Below are 14458 nucleotides of genomic sequence, written 5' to 3' on the forward strand. Positions count from 1 at the left end.
CCAACACCCTTGGTTACTACCAGCCAATTGACCACAACATGCAGTCCTGAATTCACAGTCCTGAATTCCCCCAAAACTATCTGCCATGTCCAGCCTTCCCTGAAATGTCCAGCCTTCACCTGGGACAGTCAGAGGAGTAATAAGGTCCATTGCTCCTTTAAAGAGACAAAAGCACAGCAGCTTGTTGATTTAACTGGAGTTAATAATCACTTCAAATCAAACACATTACAAGGTTGATTTAGAATAATAGCAAAACAATTAAACAATCATTTGATTTAATGTAAAAGAGGTTTTAAGTGAATTCAGGTACAAGGGTTAAGGTCAGAAATGGCTACAAATCTATCAATAAAAGAGAAAAATACTTTCTAGTGATTAAGATTTATCTTGAACCAATGTTTTGTTAAGATTCTTACCACACTTTCTTCCAGCAAAATGGCTGACCACCCCCTTGGTCAGGATTCCCCATAAAGTCAAAAGTGTTCCCTTTGTCGTCTTAGGTAAACAATCACTTGGAGTTCTTTCCCCCTCTCTTTTATAGTCCAGTGAATTTTTTAAATGTATTCTTTTCAAAGTTCAGTGCCCCGGCTGTGAGGAAAGGTGCTGTGAAATCTGATGGAGAAGGTTCCATGTTGGTTTTTCACTGCTGGTGCTTTCTGCAATGCAAATTGATCTGTCCTTGGCAGCCTCTGGTATGCCAACGAATGACTGTGATTACCAATTGTCTGTGATTGCACCAGGATGGGGCCACTAGTTTTTTTTTTTTTTTTTTTTTTGTCTGGAAAAACCTGTTTACCCACTCCCCAGACTTGTCTGGTTGAGACACATATAGTCCCATGTTTTCTTCACATTTGTACAGTCCTTTGGGCATTTACCATATATGTACAACACAAAAATATTAATGATCATGGCTACCCCTCTGAAATGATCATTGTGTTATTGGTTTTCCAATTACACCTTACATGACACCTATTCCATACAGATTATGACATAAGTGAACTGGTCAGGCCAGCTGAAACTCACTATCTGATACCAGTGCGCCCCTTGCCCTCTGGCTTTGGGATGCTCTTAGTATCACAGGAGGAAATTCCTGTAGTCAAGGTGTGAGATGAGGGCCTGGATGAGAGTTTAGCTGTGTGGAAAGAATAAAGGCTGGATCTTAGATGTTCAGTAGAAAAAGCTGCAAAGTTTAAACAATTTAAGTTTGGATGCCTGGGTCTAGAGAGAAGACAGTCAAAATGACATTTCGTTTACGTGACTGTGTGACTAGGAGGTGGGTGGTGATGTGAAAAATGATAGAGAAGGGGAAGGCTTGAGAGGAAAGAGTAAAGTTCAGTTTGGGCCATGTTAAACTTAAGATGACAATTGGATATCCATAGAGAAGTATAAGAAAGACAGACAGATATGGTATTTTAGGAGGAAGCGGATAGTTCATCTGTAGAAAGTAGATTAGTGAATTAGAGTCATGCTTGTGGATTAATGACAGAGTTGTGGGATGCTCACTTGGAACAGGAGAGGGGAGAAGGAGGAGGACCCAATAGGTGAGACCCTGAAGGACTGTCTGGAGAGGTAGAAGAATTATGGGTGTGAGAGCTACGAAAGCCAATGGAAGACAAAATTTCAAGAAGTCAGAGTGGTTGACAGTTTCAGAAATCTCCAAGAGGTCAACGTGGAGAAGGATAAAGAATCCAAGATTTAACCAAGAGAAGGTCATTAGAGACCTGGGGGAGAGCAGTTTTGGTGGAATGTAGAGTGTAGAAGCCAGGTTGGAAGGGAACTGAAGGAAAGCAACTGCCAATAGCAATTACAGAGAGCAGGTAAAATTTTCAAAGCATCTTTATCACTTAGGCACCTATATCCTATTTTCAAAAGTGACTCAGACACTTCAGCGTTTTGAAAACTTTACCCAGCATGTCCAATGAGCTTGGAGATGAAGAAGAGAAGGGAGAATAAGTGATAGTTGGGAAGGAAAATGGAGCCCAAAATGGGTATTTTTAATGATGTGAGAGAGAGACACAATGCATGCTTGTATGTAAGGGGAGTGAACCTGAAGAAAGGGAGAGGCTGAGGAGGAATGTGAGAGAGGGGACAGGAAAATCAGGTTCTAGGATCCACTGCTTAGTTTGTGTCATTTTATGTCCTGTATACTGTGTATATATTTGTAAAATTCTGTTTTCTTAAAGGAATGTCAAGATCTGATGCTTCCCAGGGATACCTAGGGTTGTGAAGCACCTTGTTACCACCAGCCCTTAGTGCATGGAATCCCCATCTGTGCCCACCATGGATCAGTTCCTTGACTCCACCAGCTACTGGCAACATAAGATTCTCCTCTAGCCTCTGCAGGCCCCAGTCTCTCTGTATTAGCAATAGGCACACTGTAGCCCCTGAGTCCTCTGAGTATCCTCCTGCACTGTACAACCCTTGATGCACTGAATGCTCACAGAATTACCAGACCTGCTGTTCCCAAAGGAACAGTACATCATAGCTCATTACACCTTCGATCACGGCTCAGCTTAACACACAGTACTTAGGTTTATTTATAGGGTAAATAAATATGTTTGTTTAACAAAGAAAAGAAATTCAAATGACAGCAAGCAGAAATATTGGAAAAAAGATACATATAAAATAAAATCATAACATGTACATTAGAGCCTAAACTTAACTAAGACATTATGTCATAAGAGCAAAAGCTCATCCAAAATCTTCACAGTGTAATACATCCAAGCTGGGCTGCGATCTCTCGTTTGTGAAGCAAACCCACTATCAGCTTGCCTAGGTGAAAGACCTCATGTGTCTCCTTGCATTCAACTGATATATCAAACTAATTCTTTGATTTTAGCCATCAACCAGATACACTCCTGCTGTGTGTTCCTTCTGTAGATATTGAGATCTCTGGTTGACTTTGCAATATTGATTAGCTGGTGATTTCATAGACTCCCATTATAAAACACACAATATACAATGATCAGCTAGAGAGATGAGTGTCTCCTATCTCTTGTCTGAACAGAACTTGCTTATCACTTTGTGGTGACTGTCTTACATACTTTAGGACCAGAGTTCTCAATATATATACATAACTCCTTACATATAGCCTGTTAGTACATTTCACAATGGTTATGGTGATCAGTGTGAAACAGGCTTTCAGTAGAGAGCTTACATGACACTCTTTTTGGCAAACTAGACCCAGGGGACCTCTGTGTTGGATTATGATTCACTTACTCAACAGATGTGTCTAACAAAGCTTTGTTATGGCAAAACACTCAGCAGGTAGTGATCAACTACTCAAGAGTGGGAAGCTCATCAGGACGATCTCACTACAGTCTCCTCCAGCATGGGACAATACAGCTTCAACCTCCCTTTGTTACACAGATTTATTTATATCTTTTTGTTATCTTTTCTCTGCCAATTGGCACCAAGAAGTCCCTGGGTTACACAAGGTTCCCAAAGAAATATACAGGAACAGTGTGTGAATATGTTATGCATGTTTCTTGTTATATTAACTATTACATTATAAGACTTCTGAAATACACAGTTAAAATGTATCTTACCTGTAGATCAAACAGGATGCTTTTTAATGCTTTGGACTGTAATCCTGTCAATGAGTGTATGGAAATGGCTTACCATATGGAGACTTTTGTTATTTTTATATAATTCACAAATGTACATTTACAGAAAATTAGATGTCTTTGTAAAACAAGGCTGTTTCAATCAGACAAGTCTGAAATTAGATTGGATGAATATATGTTGAAAATACTAAATTTTTAGGCTAGATAACGCATGATATGCTGAAGGTCAGGGTATACAAGCTATCTGTACTGTAGGCCAGTGGAGCTGTTATGTTTCAGAGTCACTTGTAGCACCTGCAACATTCTCGGATGAATCCTTTGTCTTATGTATACAGCAGCATTGGAGTCTTCTTTCCAACAGGTTCCTAGTCTCAGCAGTAAATATGTGAAACCCTCCCTCACCATCTGTCCTTGAGGACAAAGTGAGAAGGGGAAAGAGGCTGGAGATAAGAAGACGACTTCAGTGCCTGAGGGCTTTCATGGAATGGAACAAATAAAATATAATAAAACTAGCTCTCAATAACAATGTTTTTGTCACTAAAATTGTTTACTGTTATCTGCTTTTTTAGATGAGAAACAATATTAGACACTACTTTGCAGAATCTCCCCCTGTTAAATTATGTTATGATGTCATCACCTGGATAGCAACTCAAGTAGCAATAAGTTACACTGTGGTGCCATTTGTGCTGCTCTCTGTAAAACCCTCTTTGATGTTTTACAGGTAAGTACACTTTATTGGGTTTTAAAAAGATCACTGAACTCAGAGGCAAGTTAAATTATTATTTGTGGCAGGAAATCTCTTTTGAATGATGAATAAAAATTGAGTGTTTGAATCACTGCCTTGCCAACTAAGTGTGTTGTCATTCAGTTTGAAAAAACAAAATAAAACCCCATTTTCCTAATTCCTTAAACACACAGAATACAAGTGTGCTATTGAATTTTCTGGAATAGGAGCATTCAGAGCGCACATCTGAGATTAGATAATGGGTCAAGGAGCCCAGGGCAACAGGAGTAAGTGACCACTACCTAAAGTAGCTCTCATGAATAACCAGTCATAAAAAGGTAAATAGGTATATATTTCTTAAAAGAGAGAGAGTGCCTCAGAGAAGGCTCTTAAATGTAGCAGGAAAAGCCTTCTTTTTCTTTGCATTATTTGTTTGCAATTCTAAAGTGACACAGATGTTTAGCATACAATATAGAGTGTGTGTGTGTACACATACACATATATATTGATAGTATGTATAACTATATTCAGGACACAGTCTGGCAATAAGATATGCTTATGGTACATTTGGATAGATCTCAAATTCCAGTGTTGGATTTTCTGCAGTTAAAGCCAGTAAACATGGTGGATATGACTAGGTCTAGTCCCTATCTTGTCCTTGGTGCAGCACACCAATTAGTGTCCAAACTCACCCCAATTCTTAGGTGTGGCTTTATTTGCAGCTCAAAAATAACACAGCCTAAACTTTAATCTAAGCATCCTCTATGTGGTTGGCTGCCCCTGAGGATGCTCCAAACACAACTTGTAGTTCCTTCACCCAAGAAAGCCTTTTGAACCTCCCATCTTTGGGGGAGTTATCAGGCCACAGTTATTATAATGAATCAGTAGAACTATACCAGGGCTCTAACACCTGCTGGTGGGATTGGTCAACTGGAGAGTCCAGTAACCTAATGAGATCTAAAGTTTCTTTGCTATCATTATTCTTCCCCGTCACCTCTCATTGCTCAAGCTTATTATTTTTTCACTTTTGCTTTATTTTTTGTTTCTGCTATTTCTCTTTTCTTAATTAAATATAGTACATTTACCAGTGTATGGAATACATCAAAATAAATCACACTTCTCAAATACCCAATGGCATGTGTGACTACAAAGCTGGGTTGTGTGTCCATTACAGTCTATAGTGCGATGGGGTTCACCAAAAAAGAAGTTTTGCTGTGGTAAATGTAGCACTATTACCTGGAGCTGGTAATAGTTCAGTATTGTCTACTTTACATTCTAGCAGTAAATACACTGGGGGGAGATTTCTCCTCTTGTTAATTCCCACTCTATTGTCCAATACAATAAAATATATTTGAAAGAATGCTAATGGAAATGTTAATGTCTTGCTGCTAAATCTCATATATACAGCAAACTGCCTATGTAAGGGGGCCTTTTGACAGTCAGTCAGGTGGTCAGAGTTCTGATGAATAATTTTTTTTTCTTCTTCTTTGTTTAGCTCCTGGTATTTCTGTCTTCACATTGCCTGCATCTTAGTGTTGTTGATATTGCCACTGAAAAGAACTCAAAAAGGAAATATAGAACAGGAAAGCATCCAGCCCTCATGGTCCAAAAAACTAGAGGAAGAAGAGAATGTTTTGGGACAGAACAGTTATTCCACAACAAATAATAGTTTCAGTCAGAAACGAGAAATAACCTGCAGATATCCAGCACTAAAACAATGATTGGGAAATTCTATGATGAATATATTTTGTATGTTTTCAAAACCCATTTTTAGCACCTTTTACAGGGGTTTGTATTTGTTTGCAAAGGTGTTTAGTAAGAAAAGAATGCTATTACCTAGGGAATATCACATACAATAGTAAGACTGGAAACAAAGCAAATTAACCCCTTCCATGCCATGTCCCTGTGGGTCATGCCTTATATGAAAATATTACCATTATTTCAATGGGCACTCAGGACTTACAACGTATATCCATAGGGTCAGATGTATGCCCCTTTGCTGAATGTACGTTGTGTATCCCAAGGCACTGATAGGGTGGAAAACAGCTGTGTCAATCTAGATTAACACATGGAAATTAACTTTTCCAAATGAATGACTTGCCTTAAACCCTCTATCTACTGAAATATTGTTTCTAAGTGGTAATTTCATGTTTAATATTATGTAGAAAGTGTTATAATGTTGGGTGCTGTTTAAAAAAAGAAGACAGGACTATGAAGTGGGAAATTGTTGAAAGGCTGTGAATCTTTAAAAAGGAATTGCAATAAACATCTCAGTATTTGGAGGGTTTTCTTAGATCTCAAACATTACATTGTGGAACTGAACTGATGCCAAATTATAGCTTAGTTTGATAAAGAGAGTCTAATTACAAAGGCCCCCTCTTAAAGGATTTTTTTTAAACTAAAGAGTCACCTTTTTTTCCAGGGCTAATAACTCTGTTCTAGGTTTATTTTATTTTGTAGTTTTTAAAAACACTAAGTGGACTTTGAAGCTAGAGACAAAATGGCAGCCATAGGAAGACACTGTGCAAGCCACCAGGCTTTCAGTGAAAGTGCTTCTTACCCTTACATACCGGAGTTCCTTATTCTAGCATTTAAACATTTTACAAATAGTGACCTTTTAATCTTTAAGAAGTCACTCTGAAGTTTCTCAGACATAAAATGGTTAGTTGAAGGTGCTTATAATATCAAATAAATATAGCCAGATAACTTGAGTTACAACCTCAAGGTAAATCTAAAATGATGAAATTCTATGTCAACCAGGCACAGTATGCTTTATCTTTTGTAATCCATGGCTTTTCACCCTAAAATGCCTATGGGCTTTAAGAAAAGCTTTTATACAAAAATTAAGTTAAGATTTCAGATGCAGAATTCACACTACACTTTTAGGTAAGATTACGAGAGAAAGCAATGTTTGGGTATGTGAGACTGACATTTCATTTTGAAATTATATCAAGGGAGTAATGTGATTATATCTGTAACAGACCAGTTATTGTGATGATGGCGTCTGCTAGAGAAAAAAAGTGTTTAAAGGGCTATGTTTTTATTTGCTTATAATCTGTATTATTTTCATATGATTTTTAGTAAATGCAAACTGTGTTTATCCACATGTTGTTTTAACTTTAAAAGTTATACAAAAAATGCCAGAACAAAACTAATGAAACTTATTATCAACCAATAACATACAAATGAGGTGAGTGATAAATTTCTTGATTAGTATTTTCGACCCTAAAAACTTCTTGGGTGTGCATATTACAATGTTAGTTGACTGAATATTGTGAATCAGTATTAAAAAAGCAGTTTTTGGCTTTTAGGAACACTAACAAGAAAACATACAGTCTTCTCATCATCTAAATGTCAGAAGGCTTCTTCAGCTCAGTTTCCACAGAATCTACTCTTGAGTCGAATCAGAATTATGTTTTTCTTGCTTGGAAAGTTCAGCATCTGGGCTGTGGCACTCTTCTCAAAATTCCAGGAAAGATGAAGACAAGCTTCTCCTGTATATGGAAATTAGCATACATTCATCAATCCATATAGCTAGGCAGAACTGAGTATATCCTGGATATCTACACTATGTTAAAAAACCCGAGGCACTGACTAAGCCCAGGTCAGCTGATGCAGGCTTGTGGGGCTCAGGTTGCAGGGCTAAAACAACAGTGTAGGTGTTCAGGCTCGGGCTGGAGCCTAGGCTCTGAGACCCTCCCCTCTCATGGGGTCTCAGAGTATCGCGAAACTGCAATAAAAGACCCATGGCTGGCATGGGTCAAGTGACTCCAGTTTGCAGGACTCAGGTTGTGCTATAAAACTGCAGTGTAGCTGTTCGGGGTCAGGCTGGAGCCCAGGCACTGAGACTCCACAAGGGGGGACAGTCTCCGAGCCTTGACTCCAGCACAAGCCTGAACATGTACATGGCAGTTTGACAGTTCTGCAGCCTGAGCCCTGTAAGCCTGAGTCAGCTGACCTGGGCCAGCTGCAGCCATGCCACATGTCTTTTATTGCAGTGTAGAAGTACCCTGAGAAAGCAGTTAACTCTGTATTTTGAAAAGGGTTTGGATACTGATAGTCACTGTAACTGAAACTGATCACCCTTAAAAGAAAATGAACAGGTTTGTAAACTCCTGCCTTGATTATGCAAACAGACCACTCCACCCACTGGGTTATGGTGATCATAACATGCTTTTTCCAAACAGGTTTATCTTTTCACATTGTATATGGCTAAGGGCAGACTGATCTCTTATTCCACACTAGGGGGCCGCACAAAGGGGAGGAAAGCAGGGGCACGGGTCCCCCCCAATCCGTGGCACAGAAATCCTCCGGGACTGGGGAGAGTGAGCTCCTCTGGCTCCAGGCCGGGGTGGGAGATGACAGCTTCTCTGGCCCTGGGGCTGCGAGGGAAGAGCCAGCTCTTCTGGCCGCAAGAGGAGAGCCAGCTCCTCCAGCCCCAGTGGGGGATAGGAGGGGGGGAGAGGAGGACAGAAAGTGTATCTTCAAAAGTGGCTAAATTTTTATTCCTGTGCACGCCCCTGTTCCATATAGAAAAAGGTAAGGATACCCATACATCTGTAACATCGCTTGCATTTTCTCTTCCTGAAAGGATATCAGACTAAACAGGAGACACGTTGCCATTATAAACACTTTTGGTTTGTCTCTTTCTGTTGTTATTGAGCGGGTCCCTCTCCTTCAGAACCCCTGTCTTCTCCCAAAAGGCATAGATTCTAACCTGGCACTTCATTTACATATCTACAGGTAGAAGCATTACATATGCAAACAGATTTGCCAGGATGCCAATGCAATGTAATCTATATTTGGTAGCCTCAAACCAAAATGTCACCTTCTCCCTTAGTAACCGGCTATTCTCTTTTGGTATGCACACCAGTAGACATTGTCAAATTTAAAAAGGCATTTGTCATTAGTTGTGCAATTGCAGTGACGGAGTGGACATCCTGTAGAATAAAGAATTCACAGAATTAAGCAGGCTTCTGATGGAAATACAATTTGGGCTGGCCCTTCCTGGGAAATTGGCATAGATTCGGTCTCATTTTAACACTTGGATATGAGGGAGTATAGATAGCTAAGCAACTACATACATGCATCAATTGAGCAGTACCCACAAGATTCCTAGCTTTAAACTGGATACAGCTGTCTGCTTCTGCATTTAATGTTATAATTATCACTCAATTCCAATTTGGAATTTTGAAATTCTGCAGATGTTGCCATTGCTGCATAAGAAACAGAGGGCGATGAATCTCATTAGTATTGGGTAGAATCGGTGCCCTTGGAATTTTATGTCTTTGTAATATGCTCATTTGTGAACATGAAGATACATAGGGCCAAATTTTGCTCTCAGATGCGAGTATCTCCTATTGATTGCAATGGGAGTTGTGTATGTTTATCTCAGGGCAGCATTCAGCCTTCATGGTTATACTGTTGCTTTCTCTGCTTTTTGTTACTTGCTTTGCTGTAACAAATGAAAAATACTGCACCGAATCCTGTTTGTGATTTTAATTAAATTCAAGAACAGTAAATGTAATTATTTAAAGATTATTCCTATAAGAAATATTTAAGTACAGTATTTCACTTAAATCACTTATACAATCATTTTAAGGTCACTATTTTAGTAATATTTTAATCTTTAAGACATTTGAAGTATATCAGATACAAAAGTAACCTGCTTTTAAATATTCAGTCTCATTTTATTTACCACTTCATATGTGCATTAGATGAAGAATTATATGGGATTCCAATTCAACATTTTTATGAGGGCTAAATATAACTCATCCTTATTTGTGCTTTACACTTGCATATCGAGGACAGTTCTGAGCACTTAATGAAGAGCTAATGCTCATTTTTAAATGTAGGATTCCTCATAGTAACTGTTCACTAATTATTTTTAACATTTTACACTTATGCATTCATAGAAGAAAAGAAATATTAAAAAGAACAGTTTGAGTGGTGCCTACTCCTGGTGAAAGATCTGCCACTTTCTAAAATTTTTATAAAGCCTTTTTTATTCAGGAGTTTTATTCAGTCATAGACATTTCTCCAACTGACACCTATCATATAAGATTTCAATACAGGTGAAGTGGAAAGATTTTTTTTTTAATTGGTCTTGTCTGTGTTTCAAATAACAACTTAAGGAGAACATTTTCAAAAAGAGGTGCATATAAATAATTGCATGTGCCCTGATCGACACACAGATTTTGTATTGATATAACCATTTTGGTTAATGGTGTGAATATTTTACCAAAATATGTATGTGGTATAACCCCTAGTGTGGACTCCGTTATATTGCTAGTTTATATAAAGGTGCTTATACCAGTGTAGTTTCTTCCCCTGCCACTAGGGGAATAAGCCATACCAGCATAAGCACATTTATACCAGTGTAACTGCGTCCACGATAAGGATAGTTATACCACATTAATAATACTAATATAGTTAAAGTGGTACAACTTTAAATAAAGACAGGCCTAGGTACGCAAATACCATGGAGGAAATCCTGGCCTTGAAGTCATTGGCAAAACTCCCATTGACTTCAGTGGGGTCAAGATTTCACTGCGCAAACTGTGTATCAGCATACACATATGGCTACACACCCTTCATGTGTGCACGCAAATATTTGAATAGTGCATATGTATAAATATGCCCACACCTAACTTTAAAAACCTGGTCTTAGATTAAATCATGAAGTTTAAAAGTACCATGTAATTTTCCCATCAACATTTGCAATGTTTATTTTCACATTTCCCTTCATATTTACAATGTAAGTACCCTGATCTGTTTAATTTTTCTAATTCTCATTGGGGTTATATGAAAACCGCTTTGAAAACTTCAAGGTTTTTGCCTAAAAATACATGCATTTTCAAGTGAAAAATTGAAATTTTGCACTTTTCTGAAAATTGACCAATTTTACAAAATTACAATGAAAAATTTCCAGTTTAAATGCAAATATTTTTTACATCCATAGTTCTCATGCATTAGGATTCCAGTTCAGTACAGCACTTACGTACATGCTTAGCCTCAGATATGTCCTTAACTCCATTCCTATTCAGCACAGCACTTAGCTATATGTGCTTAAATCCAACTGAAGTCAATGGGACTTAACTGTTTGCTTGAGGTGAAGAATGTACCTAAATTTTGTGCCGAATGGGGTGGACTTAAGAAGGTACGTAAGCACATTGCTAAATTGGGTCCTACCCCAATGATGCAGTGTTTCAAACAGAAAAACTGCAAGGGATGCTTTATAAAACTACCTTTTAATATTTTAATTGCATAGAATTGTTTGCAGATTAGATTTTTGTAATTTTTTGGTTACCAAAACCCAAATTTCAAGCCTATCTATTTGTATCCCTTTTAACAGTATTTTAAAAATTCTTTTGGAAGCATTCTGGTTACAGAAGTGTGCAAAAGTAAGCAAACAAATGTAGGCTGGCCAGTTCATCCTCTTTTATTCTTCTCCGGGCTAGTAATCTTCAATGAATTTATTTATTATTTTAAAAGTTTTAAAATGACGTCATAATTTTTTAATGTGTATATTCTTATAAAAATTGTGAAAACTCGACACTGTTGACCGAGAAACTGTTATGGTCTGTGGTGTGCATAACCATATTTAAGTGTCTGTATAATTATTTCCACAAGATTAGTTAGTCCCCCCAGAGCATATATCGTACACCACTGAATTAAGTTCTGTTCTCATTCTGCTACTTCAAAGAAAAGGTAAATTAAACTTCAGAATGTCAGTCACATTAAGGATCCGAATTAAATGTGTTGTGTATGAAAGGGCTTGACTGGGCTGTGGCAGGAATTGTTTCCTGACCAGTATCCTAAAGTGAAAATATAACTGTTAGGCCAGAATCCAAGTGCAAAGTAAAGGTCTCAGCTGGAGTTTCAAAACAATATCCACTTAAAGATTTCCTGCAACCAGTCTTTGAACACAAAATTTGACTTCACATAGCCAAAGTCTTTGAATGTTAAACAATGTAGGGCTGCTTTTAGATGGATCCTTTTCCGATTGCTCCATCAGAGAAGGGAAGTGAATAAGGAAAGGAGATTTTGGAGAAAATGTTTTCATTCACTGAGATGCTGACCTTGGCATAGGAACTAGACTGAGTCAGGAAGAATCATCCAACTTGGATTCATGATACGGTTCATACCAAAATTTACAGTGTGAGTACACATCTTTGAGTCATCCTTTGCTCAGGGTTAGAATTTTAACTCTCTTCCTTCCAAACCCTGAAAAGGGTTTATATGTCCAACACATTACAATCAGAGCTTAATGAAACAGAGTGCCCAGTACTGGAGATCTCAAAACAGTGCAGCATTGCATATCAATGGTGCAGCAACGTTTTGTCATAATGCGTTAAAGAAAAAGATATTTGCCTACACATTTTTTTTGCCTTTTTATGCATTTATCATTCTCAACTTTGTGTAACAAGTTCTCATTTCATACACTTTTTCTTGTCCAGTGATATTGACTATTTCTATTAAGAGTCTTCTGACGTGTCTTACAGTGACAAAAAGTGTCATGTGATTCAATAGTGACTAGGTAGTTCTTTTTAAATTCCAGACCTCAAGGGTATTCTAGATCAGTTAGAAAAGAAAATTCCAAATGTACTGAATGGAAACCAGTTTAAGTCAAGATGGGTGACCATAGCATTATACAAACAATAGAAGATGTAATAAATTATTCAATTTAAGAATTTAAAATAAGAAATGTAGTTCTTTCCTGTCTTGGTTACACAGTCAAGGGTATTTTTTTTTTACCTCAGTGCAGAAAAATACCCACACATCAAAATGAGAAAACACCCCTAAGAGTCGATAGCTGTGAGTATTCCTCAACTTGCCTTTTCTGGCTCAGAATATAATACATTGTCTGTGAAATTCATTTTTATTATTCCAAAATATATATTTTTAAAAAAGTGTTATTTTTCAACAGATCCATAAACTTAGATCTTGGTGTATGGTAAATTAAAATACCACTGTGTTAGTTACACTGTGATGTGATATTTTAATACTCATTTCTAATTTGTCTCAGCACTACTGCACAGGTAGCAAGCTGTTATGTTTTAAAGGTGTTTTTAACTTGCCAATAAATGTTTTCTAATTTGTGTCTTTAAAATCTGATTAAACAGTAGTTTAAAGAAATACTTGAATTTGTTTTGCTAATTTCATTGGTGTCTTAAATAACTGCTAAGTAGTAAAATTATTCAATGCACTCCAGCAAACCAGAGGATCTAACAAGCTAAGCAGACCCTTTGCTAAAAAAGAAATGCTTTCTTCAGCAGAAGACCACACCTATGATACATGAACTATTCAACACTACAGTTAGACTATCTAACAATGTTAAAAATAATAATTAAGGAATAGTAGGGATGGATGAAGAGCCTCCAAATAACAATTTAATTCAAACTGAATATTAAGGGTTGTCTATTTAGGAATATTTGGATTTGGAAAAACGGTACTGTATAAAGGAACTAACTGGAATAAAATGTGAGCTATGATGGACAGTGTAATTAGGATGGTATCAACACCAGCCTCACAGAAATAGTGAAAAAGAACTGAGTTTTTTCACTGAGTGTCTGTGTATTCTTTAGGAGGAGGTAAAAAATTGAGTTACATGACTGAGACTAAATCAGCTTTGCAAAGCTGTCATACAAATTTACCAGACAGGGCACAAAATCAACTGGCCTGTCATTTGCTGTGTAGGGATTAGAGAAAATGACCCAAAAAAAGAGAAGTTTTCGGTATTGTTGTAGCAATATTGGACACAGGATACTAGAGTGAAATATATTTCACATGTGGGTGAAATAAGACAATCACTATTCTCTTGAATGAACACTGGATTTATGGCTCATTACAACAATCTGTAACACACTAGCCACTCCTCCCTCCCCCCCCGGCTTTTATTTTTTCATGTGACTGCAGAGGTGTTAACTGGTCATTTCACGTTGAATAGTCTCATACCATATGTGAGAGACCAGGTGGGTAAGGTAGTATTTTTTATTGGGCCAACTTCTGTTGGTGAGAGAGACAAGTTTTAGAGCTTACACAGCTCTTCTTCAGGTCTGGGAAACTTACCTGAAGAAAAGCTCTGTGTAAACTCAAAAAAAGCTTCTTTCTCACCAACAGAAGTTAGTCCAATACAATATATTACTTCACACACCTTGTCTCTTTGTTA

At 37.6% G+C, this 14458-nt stretch overlaps 1 protein-coding gene across 2 annotated transcripts in view; it reads left to right on the plus strand.

The window, feature by feature from the left end:
• The window catches only part of MBOAT2 (membrane bound O-acyltransferase domain containing 2), a 198662-nt gene extending 191275 nt beyond the window's left edge, over positions 1-7387 (plus strand). For both annotated transcript variants that reach the window (XM_067544805.1, XM_067544807.1), the window contains 2 exons: positions 4133-4284; positions 5783-7387. In XM_067544805.1, the coding sequence (XP_067400906.1) occupies positions 4133-4284; positions 5783-6008 (378 nt within the window). In that variant the 3' untranslated portion in view covers positions 6009-7387. The remainder of the gene's footprint in view (positions 1-4132; positions 4285-5782) is intronic.
• The last annotated feature ends 7071 nt before the right edge of the window (positions 7388-14458 follow it).

The sequence above is a fragment of the Emydura macquarii genome, unplaced genomic scaffold (genome assembly GCF_026122565.2).
Source record: "Emydura macquarii macquarii isolate MOO-44397 ecotype Brisbane River unplaced genomic scaffold, CSIRO-AGI_Emac_v2 contig_1027, whole genome shotgun sequence".
NCBI classification, from domain to species: domain Eukaryota; kingdom Metazoa; phylum Chordata; order Testudines; family Chelidae; genus Emydura; species Emydura macquarii.